The sequence below is a fragment of the Geotrypetes seraphini genome, chromosome 6 (genome assembly GCF_902459505.1).
Source record: "Geotrypetes seraphini chromosome 6, aGeoSer1.1, whole genome shotgun sequence".
Lineage (NCBI taxonomy): Eukaryota > Metazoa > Chordata > Amphibia > Gymnophiona > Dermophiidae > Geotrypetes > Geotrypetes seraphini.
The window spans coordinates 252,393,117-252,416,353 of record NC_047089.1 but is presented as its reverse complement, the minus strand read 5'-3'; the positions used below and the strand labels follow the sequence as shown (position 1 = coordinate 252,416,353).

Here is a 23,237-nt window from a genome sequence, read left to right as displayed (position 1 = left end):
GTAACCTTGGGTAAGATGCAACAGAGGTTGACAAAGAGAGGATCAGGTCGCTGCTTCTCAAAAAGTGCAATTGGCCTTAATGAAGGATAAAACGCTAACTGCAGGAAAATCCTCGTCATTTGAATTTGCGTTTTATAAATTTTCCAAAACATCCAATTTTGTCTCCTTTGGATATATTGAGGAAATGTTGCATATACCAAAAGAAGCTATCCCCCCTTTCTCTAAGATATATTACATGTCTTCAAAAAACATGCCTTTGCGGGCTCAGAAAACTTCTGGAGATAATAAGGAATTATCAGAAGATACTCTTGATTTGACTGGATTTTTGGAATCATCAAATCTGAAGTAGTGAGCCGTGCAACTCTCTTGGCTCCTTTTGAGTTTCCACAGGATGGTTCTTTTCCTAAGAACATAAGAATAGCCTTACTAGGTCAGACCAATGGTTCATCAAGCCCAGTAGCCCGTTCTCACGGTGGCCAATCCAGGTCACCAGTACCTGGCAAAAAACCCTAAAGAGTAGCAACATTCCAGAATCTGAAAGAGTAGCAAGATTCCGGAATCCCAAAGAGTAACAAGATTCTAGAATCCCCAGAGTAGCAACATTCCATGCTATCGAACCAGGGCAAGCAGTAGCTTCTCCCATGTTTTTCTCAATAACAGACTATGGACTTTTCCTCTAGGAATTTGTCCAAACGCTTCTTAAAACCAGCTACACTATCCGCCTTGTATTGAAATGTCTTCTCTTCTATATATAAGTTCATGTAAACCTTTTTTTTCCTTCTCTTCCTATATTTTAAGTTCTTGTAAACCGTGCCGAGCTCCACAACATCTGTGGAGATGATGCGGTATATAAATGTGGAGGGGCAAAATCAAAAAAAGCGTCCAAGTCCCCTTTTGGCCTAAGTCCCTAAACGTTCAACCCAGAAGCAGGGGAAATGTCCATAACCAAAACAAACGTCCATGTTTGATTATGGCCTTCCTCTGCCTAAACGCCCAATCTCCACTATGTCTAAAAGTACCCCCACAGCACGTCTACACTTTTTAGCCATAATGAAACAAAAACACGCCTAGGCCACAAATGTCCAACAGAAGGGCTTTTAGGCGAAGGAGGAGCCAGTCCTTCGCCTAAAAGCTGGATTCTGTAACCGGTGTCTGTTTAGTTTAGTTTAGCTTAAGTCTTCCTCCTCTGTACACTGGATTCAATTCTGTAAAAGGCGCTCAAATTTGGGTGTCAAAAAATGCGCATGAGTTCTATTCTATAAATGGCGCTCCAAGTTGAGCATTAGTTGTAGAATAGCGCTTAGCACTGGGACCTGCACCCAATTTTGGACATGAGGATTTATACCAACTTAACCGTGGTATAAATCCCTGATTTCTAACCCATCACGCGCATATCCTAGAAACATCCCTGAATCGTCCATGCCGTCGCATTGCCACTCCCCCTTTTCAAAGCCAAGCAGAAAAATTTATGCCCAAATCTTTATAGAATAAAGACTATGAATATGAGAGCGTAAATTCTAATGATTACCCATTTGCACCCAATTCTATGTATTAAATTGCACATGCAAATGAGCTCACAATTAAAGGTAAAGGGGGTGGGACTTAATATACCGCTTTTTCTGTGTGGTTTACATATTATATCCAGGTACTTATTTTGTACCTGGGGCAATGAAGTGTGAAGTGACTTTCCCAGAGTGGGAATCGAACTCACAACCTCAGGGTGTTGAGACAGATGTTCTAACCACATCCCAGTGCCCTCCTTCGCTTGTCTGAGCCTAGTTGAATGCACCAGTTCTGAACAGTTCATGAATGTTTTTCCCTTTCTCTGTTCCCCTTCTCCTGACAATATACACATGTACTGCTTACAAAACACGATAATTGCTTTGTGACGATGGCCTCAAATTTTTCCTGCAGCAGAAATTTCAGAGAGATTTCTAAAGTAATTGTTCTTATAAGCTGGTAAATAGCAGAAAATTTTAACTTATCCATTTGCGAGGTAGCTTATTAGTTCATAAGTCATATGAACCAATATATCTCTATTCAAATTACTTAAAATTCAAATAGCTTTAGTTGCTCTGTAGACTTCTGTAGGAAAACAGTTCACCTGGAAAGATCATTTCTTGGCATTTCCTGAAAAACATCTCACGTAGTTCAACTATGATTTGCATAAATTTATGGCAGCTCTGAATATAACGGGTCTCAATTTCAATGCAAAGAGAAGATTTATTTTAGTTTTTCTATTCTTTAAGTAGATTTTTCTGAGTCGTACAAGACAAATAGTATTCCATCATCCTCCCCATCTACCCCTTCCTGATCCCCCCTTTCCTATTAACAGTGCCACGAACAGGTGGATTCATCTCAAAGTGACCTTCCAAAGCCTCAACTGGCATCATCAATGTTTGCTAATCTTCGCTCTTCTCGTATAATAATAATAATAACTTTATTTTTGTATACCGCAATACCACAAAACAGTTCAGAGCGGTTTACAGGGGAAGAGACTGTACATATACAGCAAAGTTACAGAATATCAGAAAACAGTTTCAGAGTAGTTTACAGGAGATGAGAACTGTACATAAGCAATGAAGGTAAGAGAATTAGTTATCAAGTGTATGGTATAAACCAGTGGCCATTACAAAATGATCCAATAACTGTTGCAAGGGGGGGTGCAGAAAGGGGAAAGGAAAAATAACCGGGGGAAGAGGGGAAGGAAGGGTAGGGAGGGAGGCGAGGTTGAGATTAGTAGTTTGGTTGGGAGGGCGGGAGTTAGAGGAATTTAACAAAGAGGTATGATTTGAGGGATTTCCTGAAGGATAGATAAGTTGGGACAAGAGAGATGAGGGTGGTCAAGCAGTCATTCCATTTGCCAGCTTGGAAAGAGAGGGTTTTGTTGAAGAATCTTTTGTAGATGCATCCTTTTGGGGAGGGGTGGGCAAATAGGTGGGCATTGCGTGTACGGTTAGAGCCTGGGAAGACGAAGTGGCGTGACAGGTATATCGGGGCTGAGCCAGTTAGGGTTTTGAAGCAGAGGCAGGCGAATTTGAAGATGACCCTTGCTTCAAACGGTAGCCAATGAAGTTTTCTGTATATATGTCCAGCATCTTTCCTCGGTGCAGTCCGTTTGTATTTGCTGGAGTCTCTCCTGGACTCTGTACTTAAGGATGAATTATCCACTCCAGTTTTTGAAGTGACTCCGTGAAATGTATGGGGAGCCGTTTCAGAAATTAAAAGAACCTCTCACACCTGCATTAGCTACATTGAAGAAAGAATTTGCTGATCCTAAATCTCCTATTTCCAAACCAGGATCAGCTTCAACAGATTGCACTCAATACAGATTTGATTAAGCCTGTTAATTCTTCTCTCATTAAGAATAATTTGATTATCCAAAAGAGGCTTGAGAATATGGAGAATATATGAACAAGAAGAAACCCAAAGGCAGTTGACTTTGCTTTGGTGGATAGTTTTCTGCAATCTGAAAAGGTATAATGTACGCTTAAGATTTTCTTTTTTTTTTTAGTTCAATATTTTTTATTGAGTTTTTTGAAAAAATATAAGAAACAGTTCAAGTACAGGGTATCAAAAAATAAAACAAAACATTTAGTATAACAAATATTCAGTTACATTGTGCAATGTAGAATTGAATCGTTTTAAAAGATCTAAAGTACTAGGACTGTTCATGAAAAGATAATAAAAGAAAAGATAAGAGGAAAGAGAAATTGAAGAAAGAAAGAAAAAGAATAAAATGAGGAAAAAGATGAAGGTAAAAAAAAAGAAGAGGAAGAGGAAGAAGAAGAAGAGAGGAGTGTCTATGAAATAGATTGAACATATGAGTCTAAGAATTTCCAGGGTGATTTACATTGTATCAAACTTTTGGAAAGTCGAATTATATTTTTCTTTTCATAAGCATATGATTCAAATTTATGATACATGATCAAAGAATTCCACCAAAAGGTATAGTTTAGTAATGAAGAGGACTTCCAATTTTTCAAGATGTGCATAAGGGCAGTCACAAACATTGCATCAATGAGTTTAGGAGGACAGTTCGACTGTGTAAAACAAGGGTGTTGAGATCGGAGAATTATAATGTCAAAGGAAATTTCTTCTGAACAATTGGTAATAGACTTTATGGTGTCCCAAATGCACGTCCAAAAGGAACGAACTTTAGCACAGTGGAAAAGCATGTGATCAAGAGTCCCAGCTTCTTTCATACAATTCCAACATATAGAGTCTTGTTTTAGGTTAGCTTTCCACATCCGAAAGGGTGTCCATACCGCATTCCACATAATGAAGAACATTGATTGTGAGACTCTGGATGATAAAAGAGGTCGGTTTGTCGAGGACCAGAAGAGTTCCCAGTCAACATCAGTAAGTGAGGTTGTCAGCATAGATTCCCAATGTTTCATGGAATGAGAGGAAAATGTGAAAGAGTGATCTCTTAGAATACTATAAAAGAGAGATATCGCTTTACCTTTTGATATAGCCAATGTGGACCAGTGATACAAAGTGTGAATGGATGTCATATAATCAAAGCGTATAGACATAGAAGATAACGTCTTAGTAAGAGAAAGCCACTGCGAGTAAGCAGAAGGAGACAATGAGTAAGTAGAGCAAATTTTCTAAATGTCAAAAAAAGTCTATTCCTCTAACTATTAACCCCCAGATTCTCTAACTGGCGCCCATGTCGGTGGCCGCCTTAAAAGCAGCCACCAATTGCGTATCAATCACGCGACAGTGCTGGTTACAGAATCATGCGTGATTCAAGCCAAGATAGGCAGCTGAACAGTAGGCGCAGAAAACCCTGGCCTATATTTCAGCTACCTATCTTTGCCGTGTAATCCTAAAACCAGACCGCAGCTGCCATAAGCTGATCGGGGAATCCCGCTGGCTCAGCTGATCGGGGGGAAGTTCCCCTGCCGCAATGAGCTCAGCCGGCTGCTGCGAACAAAATACCACCGCGCCAGGTCGGCTCTCTCTGATGTCACTTCCAGGTACCGCATCTAGGAAGTGCCATCAGAAGGAGAGCTGGCACGACGCTGGCAGCAAGCTTGCGCCTGGAAAATTAAAGAGGTATCGGGAAGAGAAAGGGGGGTGCGTGATGGGGGGGCAAGAAGGGATGGGGAGAAAGGGCACCACTCCCCCTTGCTATGCCACTGGATATTCAGTTTTATTCCTGAATCAGCATTTCGCACTATAAATGTTTATGTCTAACTGTATAGCAATTTCAAGAAACTCAGCAATGCTCAGGGAAATCAACACTTTATCGTGTGTAACAAGTGACCTCCCCAAATCCAAAGGAACATACAGAGGAATACTTGTATGTGGAATGCCTTTAAAAAACAGGAAATCAGAATCAGCTGCCCCAAATGGTACACCTTACTATCAAAAAATAGAACTAAACAAGCAGAATATAAAAAAAAATTATATTTCACCACCTAAAGATATTCATTCAGTAACTTCCGTTATCAGAGATTATTTAGAAACATAGAAACATAGAACATGATGGCAGAAAAGGGCCACTGCCCATCCAGTCTGCCCACACTAATGGCCCACCCCCTAACTACCTCCATGAAGAGATCCCACATGCCAATCCCATCTTTTCTTAAAATCTGGCACGCTGCTGGCCTCAATGACCTGTTGTGGAAGATTATTCCAGCGATCAACCACCCTTTCGGTGAAGATATATTTTCTGGTGTCACCATGAAATTTCCCACCCCGGATTTTCAACGGATTTAGAGCAGGTTCCTACTACGGAGAAAAGACCTCAGTGTTCCCCGAGGGAAAACTCGGGAAACTACTATGGCAATTACTAAGTTGTCATAGAAAACACATCCTTGGTCAGAGAAAAACTCCGTTAAAGTGCAATCAGTGCTTTGGCATCTAAATAAATATATTTTCACCTTACTATCAGTCAGGCAATCAATCTTACGAGTCCTTCAATAGTCTTATTCAAATCATGTAATGAAGAGTTCATACAACAAAGGTTTCCCAGGACCTCAGCGATACCACTCAGGGCTCGAATACTCTCATAGCCCTAGTGCTTAATGTATCAAATCGTCAATGGTCCAATGTCTATCATCTGATTTTATTAATCTTTTGGCAAATATTTTAAATCAGATCGAGCTTTGGATGACCGCTTTTAAATTGAAATTGGATACTGAAAAAAACTACCGTATTTTCAGGCTGGACTAGGCTTTGAGCATTTGCGCATGCTCAAAGCCTTCTGGTCTCGCTGTCTCCAAGATTATCTCGGAGAGAGCGAGACCAGAAGGCTTTGAGCATTCGCAAATGTTCAAAGCCTAGTCCAGCCCGGCGCAGGAAGAAGGAGGATCTCTCTCGCACCGCACCGCCCAGCCCAGCCCAACCCAACGAGGGAGGATCTTCGGGCACTGGCACTGGCACATCCTGTGCATTGGTGCTGGTGCCGGTGCCCAATCGGGTAAGAGATGTTTTGCGGTGCTGGGGGGGATGTAGGATCGCGGGGGGGGGGGTTCGACGCGAGCGGGGGGGAGGATGCCGGTTCACAGGGGGGATGCCGGATCGGATTGAAAAAAAAAGTTGTAAAACGCGGGTAAGCGAGCGGGGGGAGGGGGGGAGAATTCCGGTTCGCAGGGGGGATGCCGGATCGGATTGAAAAAAAAAGTTGTAAAACGCGGGTAAGCGAGCGGGGGGGGGAGGATGCCGGTTCGGAGTAGGCGGGAGGAGGTTTTAGCATGTGCGGTATACACGTGTGCGAACTATATTAAATTTTTTTTACATAAATTTGTGTTCCCCGCGCGCTATACCCGTGTGCGCGTTTTACACGAGTGCGCGGTATATGGGTGAAAATACGGTAAATTCTTTTTAGCAATGCCCAATGAAAAGATAAAAGAAACCATGATTCACGTGAGCAGGCTGGAATATAACATTGAACAATCTATAAAAATATTGGGCGTAACTTTGGATAAACATCTGACTTTGGAAAAACATACAGATCTGTTGTTTATGAAATGTATTTCGGCTCTCTGGAAGCTCCGCACCATTAAGAAGTTCTTTGGTGAAGCCTCTTTTCGCAGTCATCCTTTTTGAGTATTTTAGATTACTGTAATACTGTATATCTAGGGGTTTGCAAAAAAATACTCAAAAAACTCAGACTAATCCAGAAGAGTTCTGTTTAAGTTTTCCTGTACAGTGGAACCTTGGTTTACGAGCATAATTCGTTCCAGAAGCATGCTCGTAAACCAAAATATTTGTATATCAAAGCGAATTTCCCCATAGGAAATAATGGAAACTCGCTTTGATACGTTCCCATCCCCTCCCCCCGAGGCAAGCGGCGTTGCCCCCCCCCCCCGCTCGCAAAGGCCCCCCGTGCGAACCGGCACCCCCCCTCCACGCGAACCAGCACCCCCCGCCCGAACAACTTGAACTTACTCCCCCCCGTCTGGCACTGGCACGCAGCCCACAGGACGTGCCGGTGCCACTAGAAGATCTTCCTGCCTCTGCCGGGCCTTGAGCATGCATCTGTGCATGCTCAAGGCCTTCTAATTCTGGGCTTGATGGACCTTCAGTCTGTCCCAGTGTCTTTAGTGCCCCCAGTGCCTCCTTCCCATGTCCTTAGTGCCCCTTCCTGCCTTTAGTGCCCCCAGTGCCTCCTTCCCATGTCTTTAGTGCCCCCAGTGCCTCCTTCACATATCCTTAGTGCCCCTCCCTGCCGCTCAAAAAAAAAAAAAGCCTCCCTCCTTCCTTTCCCCTGCTCTTACCGCCATGCTGCAGCTGCTAAAGCCGACAGGAAATCTTTCCGACGTCAATTCTGAAGTCAGAGAGGACATTCTGGGCCAGCCAATCGCTGCCTGGCTGGCCCAGAATGTCCTCTCCAACTTCAGAATTGACGTCGGAAAGACTTCCTGTCGGCTTTAGCAGCTGCAGCATGGCGGTAAGAGCAGGGGAAAAGGAGGGAGGCTTTTTTTTTTTTTCGCGCCAGTCCCTTAATCTTGCCGGCCCTGAACGGACCGGAAGAAATTTCCTGCGGACCGGCGGTTGAAGAACAGTGCTCTACAACTAAGGTGAGGTGGAGGGAGGGAGATGGCAGAACGCTGCGATCGGGCAGGTGGGGACCGCGCGATCCTTGATTGCCTCACTGCGGAGACAAGTCCATTCACCGCTCCACGGGGCGGTGAATGGCCTTGTCCTCGTCCCCGTCCCCGCAGAGGTCACTATTTTTTCTTCCCCGTTTCGGCGGGTTAACCGCGGCTATTCGCAGCTAGCCGCGGGTAACAACCACCATGTCATTCTCTAATCTGGATGCCCTCTATAGAATCTGGAAGCAAACTGTACTCTTTCTAGAAAAAGCAGGTCAAAGATTTTCTTTCAGGGTTTCTGCAGCTGGCATTATGCTTGGTGCAGGTTTCCGGGTCTCGCTGCGTCTTTGTCAGGTAGAAACTGCCGTTTCAGCCATCATGCTGTGGCTTTCTTCAGGGTATGCTCTGAAGTGTGACTTTGGAAATAGTGCGTTCACTGACCTGATTGGGAACAGGGAAGTCCACCAATTTGAATTTTGGCAGGAAAGTCAGTTGGTCAGCAATTTGAATTTTGGCGGGAAAGTCCATAGAATGGAAAAGTCTCTAGTAGGTTTAAAGATGTTCTCCCCGTGGAGCTGGCTTAGATGTTCTCTCAGAGTTTCCACAGCTGGCATTGTGCTTGTTGCAGGTTCCCGGGTCTCGCTGCGTCTTTGTCAGATAGAAACCGACATTTCAGCCACCATGCTGTGGATTTCTTCAGGGTATGCTCTTGCAGTGTGACTTTGGAAATAGTGCGTTCACTGACCTGATTGGGAACAGAGAAGTCCACCAATTTGAATTCTGGCGGGAAAGTCAGTTGGTCAGAAATTTGAATTTTGTTGTGAAAGTTCATAGAATGGAAAAGTCTCTGGTAGGTTTAAAGATGTTTTTCCCCCGTTAAGCAGGGTTACAACCCTGAAGAAAGCCACAGCACGGTGGCTGAAATGTCGGTTTCTACCTGACAAAGACGCAGCGAGACCCAGAAACCTGCAACAAGCGAGGTCTTAGATTTGTTTAAAGAAAGGAAAATTGGATGCTGGCAGTTCCAGTATAAAGCACTATACTTAAAAGGTGAACCAGAGCCGCGGTGTGAATTTGGAAATGATATATGACCGGATTGCATATAGGTGTTGGGAACATACAAAAGTAGTGGTTCAGGAGACCCCAGAATCATACTCTACGTTTGCTCACCTCGTCTGACTTGTAAGTCTGAAGCCAATCGCCGATTCCTTGTTTACTCCAATTGATACGATATTGATTGTGTCATCTACAGCTGGTTCAGTGGCAGAAAATAGTAGGGGAAACTTCCAGAGACCACCCGTCGCAGACTGTACCACCAGCGTGGCTGATTGCCTACACGTATCAAAGCAATAATTAGCAAGCCTAATGCATGGAGATGAATGCTCAAAACATTAATGCTCAAATACAAAGAAAATTGAGTATCTTTACTGCAATAGATAGAGAGTCTTGGGTGAAGGCCCACTCTCGCAGCAGCTTGTGTTTGTCAGGGATGGCCAAAACATTAGCTAAAACCAGGCGGTGCAACAGTTTCTGGAAGGTACCAAAGAGCAACCACAGTAGGACAAAGCAACTACACAAATTCTAAATATTTGAAGATTTACCAGTAGGGAGGGTGAGCAGTCTAGGATGATGCTGGGGGTGGGCAAGGGAGGGGAGGGCACACAAGACTGAAGGCTTCTTTAGGGCTCTTGCTTAACACCAATTTTTTTCTTCTTTCCCTCATGTTAATTTTTAATTCCACCACTTTATTAGAGCAGTAGAATGAAAGATTTCTTTGTGACATCCCAGGATACCCATAGGACTCCTAACATAGAAACATAAAAACATGATGGCAGATAAAGGTCAAAAGGCCCACCCAGTCTGCCCATCCACAGCAACCATTATCTCTTTCTGAGATATCCCAGTGCCTATCCCAGGCCCTTTTGAATTCAGACATTGTCTCTGTCTCCACCACCTCCTCCAGGAGACTCTTCCATGCATCTACCACCCTTTCTGTAAAAAAGTATTTCCTTAGATTATTCTGGAGCCTGTCACCTCTTAACTTCATCCTCTGCCCTCTCATTCCAGAGCTTCCTTTCAAATAAAAGAGAGTTGACTCATGCGCATTTACATCACATAGGTATTTAAACGTCTCTATCATATCTCCTTCTCCCGCCTTTCCTCCAAAGTATACAGATTGAGATCTTTAAGTCTGTCCCCATATGCCTTATGATGAAGACCACAGACCATTTTAGTAGCCTTCCTCTGGACGACTCTATCCTTTTTATATCCTTTTGAAGGTGCGGCCTCTAGAATATTCTAAATGAGGTCTCACCGGAGTCTTATACAGAGGCATCAATACCTCCTTTTTCCTACTGGCTATACCTCTCCCTATGCAACCTAGCATCCTTTTAGCTTTTGCCGTCATCTTTTCAACTTGTTCGGCCACCTTAAGATCATCACATACAATCACACCCAAGTCTTCCGTCATGCACATAAGTTCTTCACCCCTAAACTATACTGTTCCCTTGGGTTTTTGCAGCCCAAATGCATGACCTTGCATTTCTTAGCATTAAATTTTAGCTGCCAAATTTCAGACCATTCTTCAAGCTTCGCCAGGTCTTTCTTCATGTTATTCACACCATCCAGCATGTCTACTCTATTGCAGATTTTGGTATCATCTGCAAAGAGGCAAATCTTACCCGACAACCCTTCAGCAATATCGTTTCTAAAAATGTTTAAAAAAACAGAATCTTGAGGCACACCACTGGTAACATCCCTTTCCTCAGAGTGATCTCCATTGCCTTCCACTCAACCACTAGACCCCCTTTATGATCAATAATCAAATACACTAATCTTCCTTTATTCTGGATTTAGCTTTCACCCATGCTGAATTCAATGGAAGACATTGATTAAAAGAAAAGAGCCAAAGTATTATAAAGATCTGAAAAACTAATGAAACACTTGGATACAGACAAGGCTATTGAGTCAACTGCTAGGAAGGCCATGTGTCATCAGAAAGGTGATAGAGCACCTCAGCATTTTCAGGTCTTTCTATGCTCTGAATCATTTCCCTTTGTTATAGTCTATTAAATAATAATATTAGCCTCCTCGAGACAGAAACAGGAGCTGAATCTGAAACATATCAAAAGCCGATTGGAAGGGGGAGTGGGTATGTACTAGGTCAGGGATAGGCAATTCCGGTCCTCGAGAGCCGGAGCCAGGTCAGGTTTTCAGGATATCCACAATGAATATGTATGAGATGAATTTGCATGCACTGCCTCCTTGAGATGCAAATCTATCTCATGCATATTCATTGGGCAAATCCTAAAAACCCGACTGGATTCCAGCCCTCTTTGCCTACCCCTGCCCTAGTCCCTCCCATTCTATCCCATTTCTGGCCTAAGACAGGGGTTGGCAATTCCGGTCCTCGAGAGCTGGAGCCAGGTCAGGTTTTCAGGATATCCACAATGAATATGCATGAGGTGGATTTGCATGCACTGCCCTCCTTGAGATGCAAATCTATCTCATGCATGTTTATTGTGGATATTCTGAAAACCTGACCTGGCTCTGGCTCTCTGTTTATTCAATAAAACAATCTGTGACTTTAACATTGTACTTACTTCATTGGCTGGACTGGTAAAAATATGATATCGAAGACTAATGTGACAATTCCAGACTGTGGGTTCCGATCTTTTCTCACCAAATTAAGAGCCACAGAAGAGTCCATTTGGGATTTAATTTTTTTAGATTCATACTGAATCTCGTATAAAAATTCTTCTGTTGTAGCAAAGCCTGAATAAATAGAGAAACACAATTTTATAGACTACAAGAGTCCCCTGCATTATCATTCAAGACATCGGGGTTCAGTTCTTGAGCTTAGTCTCCAGTTCGTAAGTTGTGTGCATTTGGGGGATGTTGTGCAGACAGAATTCACAGCCCCTGGGAGAAAAAGAGCTTGTGAAAACATAGGATTGACGTACCAGGTTTCACAGGACCCTGCAAGCTGAGGGGCTTGGCAGAGGATTGTTTCCGCATCAGTTGGGTTAGATGAGAGAAGAGAAGGGGGAACCTAAAAGGTACCGTATATACTTGAATATAAAGCGGGATTTCGCGAGAATTCACGGGAGCCAATAAGGAAGCCGCTCAGCGCCGGGCAGCAACGCCAAATCACGCTCCTGCTCGATGCCGTTCAGAAGCCGAAGAAACTCAATCTCGCGACAGCCGGTTAGCAGCAGGGCAGGAGCTCGGAAAGCTCACTCCTGCCCACTGCGCCTCAGGACCATCAGGGATCGGCAGAGGAAGTACGAGGATAGGGCAGGGAGGGTGGACAAGTTGCACAGCTTGGGAGGGAGGGTGCAGAGTCTGACTGGGGAAGGAAGGGAGGGTGTTGGGTGCAGAGCCTGACAGGGAGGAAGGGAAAGAAGGAAGGAAGGGGGCTGAGTGCAGTGCCTGACAGGGGAGGGAGAGAAGGGGGCTGGGTGCAGAGCTTGGCAGGGAGGGGGCTGGGTGCAAAGCCTGACAGGGCAGGGCACCTGAATATTAAGCCACCCAACTTATATTCAAGTCAACCATTTTTCCTCCTTTTTGGGGGGAAAATGGGATCTCAACTTATATTTGGATCGACTTATATTCGAGTATACACGGTAAGTGCAAATGAAGGCTTACGATCTGGAGTCCTAATACAGGCTCGTTCTCAATGTGTGGGAACCTGAAAGGTACAGAAAGAAACTCCCAAACCAAAGAAGAGGAACCTGCTTCAATGAAACTAAAACTTATTTAATGAAGGAAATGTACAACATTTCTGTGTAAGGAGACATGAAGGGGGAAATTCTGTAAATAATAATAATAATTTTATTCTTATACTAGTCTTTAAGCCCGTTACATTAACGGGTGCTAGAACATATGTGTGTGTGTCTGTCTTTATTTCTTTCTCTCTCTCTCCTTAGCCGCTTTTTTTCTTTCTGCCTTTCTTTTTCCTTGGCTGTCCATCACCACCCCTTGCCTGCTCCCCCTGTCCATTTTCCCTTCCTTTTACCTCCCCTGTGTCCACCACCACCCCTTCACTGCTCTCCTTATGCAGCAGCAGCCCTTCTCCCTTTGTTTTACCTCCCCCCTGTCCAGCAGCACCTGTTTCCTTCTCCCCCTGTCCAACATTAGTCCTCCGTTCCTTTTTCTTCACCCCCCCTGTCCATCAGCATCTCTTTCGTTCTCCCCCTGTCCAACGGGTGCTAGAGTAGACTGTTTTTTTTTTTCCTTTCTCTCTCTGTGCTTGGATGCTGTCTGTCTGTCTGTCATTCTTTCTGTCTGTGTCTCTGCCTTGTGCCCTGCCTGCCTGTATTTCTCCATTGCGCCATGCCTGCCTATTTCTTGGTGTGTGCCCCCAGCACACCCTTCCCCCCAAAACAGCCCCGTTTTCCAATGCCCCTGCCCCCTTTTGTGCCATGCCTGCCTGCTCCGTGGCCCCCTTCTGTTTCCCCCCTATGATTGCTGCTGGCCCAGCAAACCCCTCACCTCAAAGCAGCCCCCTTTCCCTCTCCCCTTGTTTGCCTGCCATGCCTGCCTGCTCCCTGTGCATCAGCATCAGCATTTCCCTCCCCTTCACCTGTTCCTTCGTAGCAGCATGCAGATAAAACGGCTCCCTTAGTTATTTGCTGGATTTTTTTTTTTTTAAGTTTAAAGATGCTGACGCGGCTCCTCTCACGATCCCGCCTGCGTCGGAAGCCTTCTCTGACACAGGCTGGGATCGTGAGAGGAGCCACGGCGGCAGCGTTAAACTTTAAAAAAAAATCGAACAAAGAACTAAGGGAGACGTTTTCAAAGCCGCCACCACGGCTTAAGGGACAGGATTGTACAGCTAGACTTGCTCCTGGGCCCGCGTCTGCCCTCCTCCGACAGCCGGCTCCCTCAAAGCCCTCCTCCCCTCCCCCTTTCCCTTCCCGCGGTCCGTCTGGCTGCGGTCCGGCCTGTGGAGGCGATTGGCTGGTGATGTGCAACCCGCGCATGCTCACTAAAAAAAACGCGACAGCTCAGGGAACACGATTTTTTTAGTGCGCATGCGCGTCCTACCATTTTATTATATTAGATAGCGCCAAAGCCATAGTAGTTCTAGGCGGTTTACAACAAGAAGAGCTGGACAATCAGCAAAAATAATTACAATGAAGTCGTCGAATACATGTAGAGAGGGAGACAGTCAGACACAGTATAGAGACATCGAGCACATGTAAGTAGAGTACAGGGATAAGGCATTAAGAGTTCTTGGCATCTCTTGTCAAGTCACACTTAGACGCCTATTACAGAACTGCGCTTAACTTAAAACTTAGGCGCCTGCAATGTAGGCCAGGATTTTAGAGGCCTACATTATAGGTGTCTAAGTCCTTTAGAGAATTGAACCTAGTGGCAGCTAAGTCTTTCTCTACCTCTAAACCAGTGGTCTCAAACTCACGGCCTGGGGGCTACATGCGGCCCGCCAGGTACTATTTTGAGGCCCTCGGTATATGTATCATAATCACAAAAGTAAAATAAAACAGTTTCTTGATCATATGGCTCTTTATCTATAAATGACAATATTATTATTAAGATTTAGCCAAAAGGAAAGATTTATAAACTATAAAGAGTTTTACTTCATGCAAAATTGTCATTTCTTTAATAAGACATTAACTATTTTTTCTGAGGCCCTCCAAGTACCTACAAATCCAAAATGTGGCTCTGCAAAGGGTTTGAGTTGGAGAGTAGAGAATGACACGGTGACAAAATTCATCACCGTTCCCATTCCCGCGGATAACCGCGGGAAACCATCTTCATATCATTCTTTAAGGAGAGAGGGAAGAATCAGAGTATGAATGGCCACAACCACTGACCCGCAAGCTTTGCTTTGAAGAATGCTGAGATTGAGCAGCAACATTCCAGAGCTGAGATTGTGATGTCATAATGCCTCATTCCTCCAGTGCCTAAGAGCCAATCACATCAGTGATGTCACAATGGCTTCATTATCCTTGGCTCCCATAAGAATCAGAGTATGAATGGCCACAACCACTGACCCGCAAGCTTTGCTTTGAAGAATGCCGGTGTAGAAGGACCGAGGTTGAAACAGACACTACAGAATGACAGTCTCTGGTATCCAGAGCAGATATTGTGATGTCATAATGCCTCAATCCACCAGTGCCTAAGAGCCAATCACATCAGTGATGTCACAATGGCTTCATTATCCTTGGCTCACATAAGAATCAGAGTATGAATGGCCACAACCACTGACCCGCAAGCTTTGCTTTGAAGAATGCCGGTGTAGAAGGACTGAGGTTGAAACAGACACTACAGAATGACAGTCTCTGGTATCCAGAGCAGATATTGTGATGTCATAATGCCTCATTCCACCAGTGCCTAAGAGCCAATCACATCAGTGATGTCACAATGGCTTCATTATCCTTGGCTCCCATAAGAATCAGAGTATGAATGGCCACAACCACTGACCCTCAAGCTTTGCTCTGAAGAATGCTGGTGTAGAAGGACTGAGGTTGAAATAGACACTAGAAAATGACATGGGATTATTTCCCGCGGTTATCCGCGGGGACGGGAACGGTGATGAATTTTGTCACCGTGTCATTCTCTATTGGAGACCACTGCTCTAAACACTTTGGAGTTAGATGATGCCTATCTTTTGTAGAATCAAGTCCTAAGATAGGCATCTATCACCCAATGAAATCGTCTTTATTTGTTTTCAATTATGAGCTTCTTAAAGGTCATAATTGAAGCCAATTACTAATTAAGTTAGGCCCCCAACTTGCTGGAATGTAAACTATATGATATAAATCGAACCCTTTTCCACACAAACAATGTCCCTGGGACCAGTTGTGTGCCATCTTGGAATATGTGCTTCTAAATATATAAGCCAACACTACCAGGCTCAAATGTTTCAGACCTCCTTTAATATAAAGCAATAAATGACTAGAAGGAGTCTTTCAACTTAAGCCATTTAATAGTTGTTCAGGCTAACAGACCTCAGAAGTACCGTACTGTATGTCTATAAGCTTTTAAGATCATACAGACTCAATTGGCACCCATGGTCATCATAGGCCTCTATAATACTTTTTTTCGTTATCGATTTTTATCTATATGAATATAAATACTTTAAATATCAAAATATACTCATCTTCATCTACGCGGGTGGGGGTAGGCACTCCGACATAGACTATGTTTCGCCCCGAATGGACTGTATCAAGGAAAATCCCCCTTACATCCAACGGCTCATGCTTCCCGCGTTAGACTTTTCCTGGACCACTGGTCTGACCCAGCAGCAGCAATTCTGATGTTCTGTGCTCTTTCGGCACATTACTCACGCTCAACCTCTCAGATGACTGTAAATGCTCCATGCACGGATACTTCTAATACCAGGTCCTGCCCTCCTCCCCCTGCTACCCGCATTTGGGTATCTCTATCTATAACTTTCAGGCTGTTTACCCTATTTGGATTTTCGTATTAATGAACTGTGATTATATCTAACGCTGATCTTGTCCTATTTCTAGACTGTTTGTATTTGTATTTGTTCTTTAGATAATTCTTGTTAACAACATCGAACTCTATGGTATATCATGGTATACAAATAAGATGTTATGTTATGTAATGTTAGATTAAAAGAAATGCCGAGCAAGGGTTCATTTAAAAAGGGTCTATTGGTCTCAGAAGCTCATCTAGAATTCTTGTACTGATCCAATTAAAGGTGCCACAGCTTACTACTACTATTACTACAATCATTTCTATAGCGCTACCAGACGTACGCGGCACTGTACAGAGTCACAAAGAAGACAGTCCCTGCTCCAAAGAGCTTACAATCTAAACAGCCAAGACAGACAAACAGGATGTCACGGATACAGTTAAGGGGAAAAGTTAATCTGCTGGCTGGGTTGGAGGGCAGAGGAGAGTATAGAACAATCAAGCCATTGTGACATCACTGATGAGGTTGGCTCTTATTGGTGGAATGAGTCATTATGACATCACAAGCTCAGCTCTGCTTCCCAAAGACTGAAACTCTTCACACTACTGCTATGAATGATTTCTATAGCGCTACCAGACGTACACAGCGCTGTACAGAGTCACAAAGAAGACAGTCCCTGCGCCAAAGAGCTTACAATCTAAACAGACAAACAGGATGTCATGGATACAGTTAAGGGGAACGGTTAATCTGCTGGCTGGGTTAGTGGGGAGTAGGGTTGTGGACTGAAAGCTATATCAAAAAGGTGGGCTTTCAGTCTGCTTTTAAACAAGGGAAGGGGCTTGGCGGACAAACTCGGGTAATTTATTCCAGGCAGCTAGATGAAAGGAACAAAGTCTGGAATTGGCAGTGGAGGAGAAGGGTAACGCTACGAGTGACTTATCTGAGGAATGGCATTCTCTGGGAGGTATATAAGGAGATAGGAGAGATATTGAGGGGCAGCAGAATGAACCCACTTGTAGGCCAGCAATAGGAGCTTGAACTGTATGCGAAGGCGGAGAGGGAGCCAGTGAAGTGACTTAAGGAGAGGAGTGACACGAGCGTAGTGAGGTTGATAGAAGATGAGCCTTGCAGCAGAGTTTTGCATAGATTGCAGTGGGGCGTGGCGGCACTGCAGGAGACCAGTTAGAAGTAGATTGCAGTAATCTAAGCGTGAGGTTACGAAAGTCCAAATAACGGTCTGGGTAGTTTGCTCAGAGAGGAAGGGGCGAAGAAAGTGTTTGTTGAATGCAGATCATGGTAAACAGTCTAAATTAACATCGGGACTACTTTTGTAAATAATTTGTATGAAATACATCTTAAGAGTCCCCTGATGCAGGCCAAGAGCCGAAACACTGGCAGTGTCAAGTATTTTTAGTGAATAAAGAATCATCTGTCCCCGTTCTATTGAGGACTAATTATATAACAGGACACTTACGTGAAAGATCTAAAGTCACACCTAATTTTATAAAGGCAATATAAACCTGAATGCGCCTTATCAAATAGGCTCACCAATTCTCTTGCACAAATTTGTATCAGGGGCGGGAAATTTCATGGCGACACCAGGAAGTATTTCTTCACAGAGAGAGTGGTTGACCATTAGAACAAGCTCTCAGAGCAGGTGATCATGGCCAACAGCGTGCCTGATTTCAAGAATAAGTGGGATGCCCACGTCGGATCTCTACGAGGGAAGTGTAAAGGTATCGCCACCTGAGTGTGATCTCTAGGAGGGTAGTTAGGGAGGGTTAATAGAGTGGGCAGACTTGATGGGCTATAGCCCTTTTCTGTCGTCATTTTCTATGTTTCTATGTTTCTAAGACGAACTTCCGCATCGCAATTCTACTCAAACACCTCCCTGGGACTGCCCATGCTCCAATAAGATGATTCTAGAAGGAGTCAGGTAGATTTTGACAGCAGGTTCATGTGTAAATAATGCCAGTATTCTAGTCATGGACAAGTAGTTGTGAACACACAGGGTGTAATGACAATAATCCATTATGTGCTGGCCTTTAATGCAATGGACTTTGCATGTGGGTGGTCACATGAGCAGAATCCAGGCACAGCATAGGTGGGTTACATGCATGTAACTTATAGAATACGGAAAGTCACATGGATGCATGCTTGCCACGCTACAATCTCTCATATCATGTCTGCCACACAATGGTTGCTATTCCATGTCTGCCATGCTATGCTCCATCATGCACGCTTCTCTTACCAGTTCTGCCAAGCCATGCCATGCTTCATAATACCATGTTCTGCAATACTATGCTCACCATGCTGTCTCGCCACAACATATTTGCCATGTTAGGTTTTGCCATGCTTTGTTAAGTATGTCTGCCATCTCTGTCTGACCGTTCTTGCCATGCTATCTCCTACCACACTATATCTGAGAGTGTGACACAGGGGTTATAGCTACAGCCTTGGCTCCCTAAGGTCGTGAGTTCAGACCCACGCTGCTCTTTCTGACCCTGGGTAAGTCACTTAATCCCCCCCCCATTGCCCCAGGTACATTAGACAGACTGTGAGCCCACCAGGACAGACAGGGGAACATGCTTGAGTACCTGAATAAATTCATGTAAACCATTCTGAGCTCCCCTGGGAAATCGGTATAGAAAATTGAATAAATATATAGTGTGAAAAGCTTCTATCTCTGGTAACCAGAGCTGGCATTGTGATGTCACAATTCTTCATTCCACCAATAAGAGCCAGCCTGATCAGTGATGTCACAAAGGCTTCATTGTCCTATACTTGGCTCATTTTTACTACATTTTGATTTCTAGAGTGGTGCAGTGGTTAAAGCTGAGGTTGTGGGTTCAAACCCACGCTGCTCCCTGTGACCCTGGGCAAGTCACTTAATCCCCCCATTGCCCCAGGTACATTAGATAGATTGTGAACCCACCAGGACAGACAGGGAAAAATGCTTGAGTAGCTGAATAAATTCATGTAAACCGTTCTGAGCTCCCCTGGGAGAATAGCAAAGAAAATTGAATAAGTGCAAAGTGTCTGTGTCTGGTAACCAGAGCTGATCCTGTGATGTCACAATGCCTCATTCCACCAATAAGAGCCAACCTCAGCAGTGATGTCACAGTGGCTTCATTGTCCTAGACTTGGTTCACTTTTGCTGCATTTTGATTTCTAGAGTGGTTCAGTGGTTAAAGCTACAGCCTCAGCACCATGAGGTTGTGGGTTCAAATCCCACACTGCTCCTTGTGACCCTGGGCAAGTCACTTAATCCCCCCATTGCCCCAGGTACATTAGATAGAGTGTGAGCCCACCAGGACAGAGAGGGAAAAATGCTTGAGTACCTGAATAAATTCATGTAAACCGTTCTGAGCTCCCCTGGGAGAACGGTAGAGAAAATTGAATAAATAAATAAATGTCTCCCCAGCTCTATTGCTGGTGCAAATGCTCACACCTCAACACATGCACATGTACATACCCAGTGGCAACAATAGTCTATGAGACAAAATAGATGCCTATTTTCCTTTATCGAACAGGTTCCCTTTTTAGAATTGCCCTCTCATTGGGAAAATCTAGAAATGGAATGCAAATGTTCACAAGCAAGATTGCATGCTGTTCCGAGATGTGTGCGCAATTAAAATGGCTAAAGCGCCAATTAGCATCAATAACTTGGTGGTATCAATTAGTTATTAGTGTTAATTGGTACCAATTTGGATTTCAGGGTAAGTCTATTAAGATCCAAGCGCAAATCTTATAGTGCACAGCTCAAAAGGGGGTGTGGTCATGAGAGGAGCATGGCGGAGTCAGGCGTGTTCACTAAAGATGGGCGCGGTGTCACCGAATACCCGAGATCCATGCCTAACTTACGCCCCGAGATTTACGCCAGGTTTCAGTTGGTGTAAATCCTTGCGCCGAAATTTGGGCGGAAATCCCAGCGCTACATGTTATCCTACAAAGAGTGCCTATCCTGGAACACCCTAAACTAAACTAAACTAAGCCTTAAGTTTAAATACCGCATCTTCTACACGGAAGTGGAGCTCGGCACGGTTTACAAAGCTTAAAAACAAAAGGAGAGAAAGGAGAGAGATTTACAGGAGCATATAAATAGAGGGAATATAAGCAGGGAAATAAAGTTATATGTTAGAGAATAGCCAGGTTTTCAGTTGTTTGTGGAATAATTAGAGGGAGCCCTGGTTCCGCAGCGGGGTAGTGAGATCGTTCCAAAGGCCTGTGATTTTAGAGAGAAGGGATTTTCCCAGTTTGCCTGCGTAGAGGATACCGTGTAGAGAGGGGAAGGATAGTTTATGACTGGGCGGATCTGGTGGTAGCAGGCCTCGAGGCGTTAAAGGATAGTGGGATTAGGGGAGGGAGGATGCCGTGAATGATCTTGAAAGCCAGGCAGGAGCATTTGAAATGAATTCTGGGAATCACTGGGAGCCAGTGAAGATTGGTTAGGAGTGGGGAGACATGGTCAAATTTGCGTTTTGCAAAGATCAGCTTGGCTGCAGCATTCTGGATAAGATTAAAGAATACCGTTTGGTACCAATTTTCTTTTGGTGCTGAATCTTGCGTGCCATTTACCGAGTCTAGCCTCAGCGTATATAAATAGGCATTATCTCGCACTCAGGATTTCACAAAAGCTTGTGTCCGCATGTAAATCGTGCTTTATTTAAACTAAACTAAACTAAACCTTAAGTTTATATACAGCATCATCTCCACGGGATGTTGTGGAGCTCGGCACGGTTTACAAGAACTTAAAATATAGGAAGAGAAGGAAAAAAAAGGTTTACAAGAACTTAAAATATAGGAAGAGAAGGAAAAAAAAGGTTTACATGAACTTATATATAGAAGAGAAGAGTAAGAGGGGAGAGAATTACATTTTAGTGAAAAGCCAGGTTTTCAGTTGCTTGCGGAATAATTGTGGAAAAATCTTCATAAAATTAGCTCAACAAGATTGAATTTACTTTGACATTCTGAAATATACTTTAATTAAGCCATAAGGTATGATTCTTACTCCAATAGTGCCTAATTAGTGCCTCGATTACAGCCTTCATCAGTCAACTGCATTGGCTACCCATCCCGTCACGAATAACCTTCAAAACTGCATGCATCATTCACCGTATACTTTACGGAAACTCCGCAGCTCCTCTCATCCAACTCTTTTCCAAGGCATGATCTACTTCCCGCAGAACCCTCAACAGAACACTTCTAAATCTCCCATCCACAAAAAATCTGCAATACAAGCGTGTTTTCCACTCCATGCTCACTTTTCTAGGCGTAAAAACTTGGAACGACCTTACTGAAATGACCAGAACAGAACCTAACCACACCAAATTCCGGAAGAAACTGAAAACTTATCTATTTGACATCTAATCACTTGTATCCTCTTTTCCTCCTGTATCTTCCTGCCCTCCATTGTCCTCCCTACCCTCTTCTAACCCCTTCCTCTGTAATGTCGCCAAGAGCTTGTATAGGTATGTGGAAGAAATAAATAAAATAATTAGACCATCTCGTACTGTGTTTTATATCCCACAAAATTTCAACAAGGATTCAATGCTGTGTACAATATATATACCCTCAGATTAGGTTCTACAAGTATTAGCAGATATTCAAGAATAGTTAATGATCAAAAAGATATGTCTTCAACATTTTCCTGAGCTGATAATGCGCCTCAAGTTGATGCAAACTTAATAACAGACTATGCCACACTTTGGGTCCTTGATTTTCAACAGTACTATTCATTCAGTCATGTCCGACCCTTGGATGCTCTGTAGGCCAGTCCTTCCTTGCTTCCCTGTTTTCCACGGCTTCTTTCAATTGCTTGATGTTCATTCCCGAGTTATTCTGGATAGTGTCCAGCCAACAGGCCTTTGGTCTCCCCTGCTTCCTTTGACCACTGACCATTCCAAGTAGCACCTCCTTTTTGAGTGAATTCACCCTCATCACATGTCCAAAATAGGTCAGTATCTGTCCTTTTCACTGATAGCATTGCTGCAGACTTCTTTCTTCTCCTTTAAGCATTTTGCTCCTTCCTTCCTTCCCTATCCTAATATGTTATACTTCAATGTTTGTAGTTTCAGCCTCTCTCCTGTAAGTCTGTTTATAAATTTGTCATTGTAAGTACCAGAGAGTGGTGGAAAACTGGAACGCTCTTCCAGAGGCTGTTATAGGGGAAAACACCCTCCAGGGATTCAAGAAAAGGTATGATAAGTTCCTACTGGAACAGAACATACGCAAGTAAGGCTAGACTCTGATAGGGCACTGGTCTTTGAACTAAGGGCCGCCACGGGAGCGGACCACTGGTCTGACCCAGCAGCGGCAATTCTTATGTTTTTATGTTAACTAAGTGGTTTTTGTCACCCTAATTTTATTACATTTTTAATTCACTTTGAAATTAATATTAAAAGTGTATGCATCAAATTTTAATAAACATGAAACATGGTAATCTTGCCTTCCAGGGATAACACTAGATTTATACGATCAAGAACATCTTTGTTGGTGATCCTAGCTGTCCATGGGATTTGTAGAAGTCTCTAGCACTACAATTTTTCTTCTATTTGCTGTCATGAGTGTCCATGTCTCGCAGCCATATGTCACGATTGGGGGGAACACAATGGCAGTGATCAGTCTTTGTTTGATGGTGACTGGGATGTCCTTGCACTTCCATATTTGGTCCATGCTCACCATGGTTACACGTCCCATTGCTAATCATCGCCTGATCTCTGCTGTCAAACCGCCAATGTAATCAATGAGGGACCCAAGGAAAACAAAGCTGTCAA

General features: G+C 43.8%; 1 protein-coding gene across 2 annotated transcripts in view; it reads right to left on the bottom strand.

The window, feature by feature from the left end:
- The window catches only part of CFAP47 (cilia and flagella associated protein 47), a 1,062,207-nt gene that overhangs the window by 31,706 nt on the left and 1,007,264 nt on the right, over positions 1 to 23,237 (bottom strand). For both annotated transcript variants that reach the window (XM_033947561.1, XM_033947559.1), the window contains exons 61-62: positions 11,654 to 11,825; positions 9,222 to 9,383 (exon numbers count right to left, since the gene is read on the bottom strand). In XM_033947561.1, the coding sequence (XP_033803452.1) occupies positions 9,222 to 9,383; positions 11,654 to 11,825 (334 nt within the window). The remainder of the gene's footprint in view (positions 1 to 9,221; positions 9,384 to 11,653; positions 11,826 to 23,237) is intronic.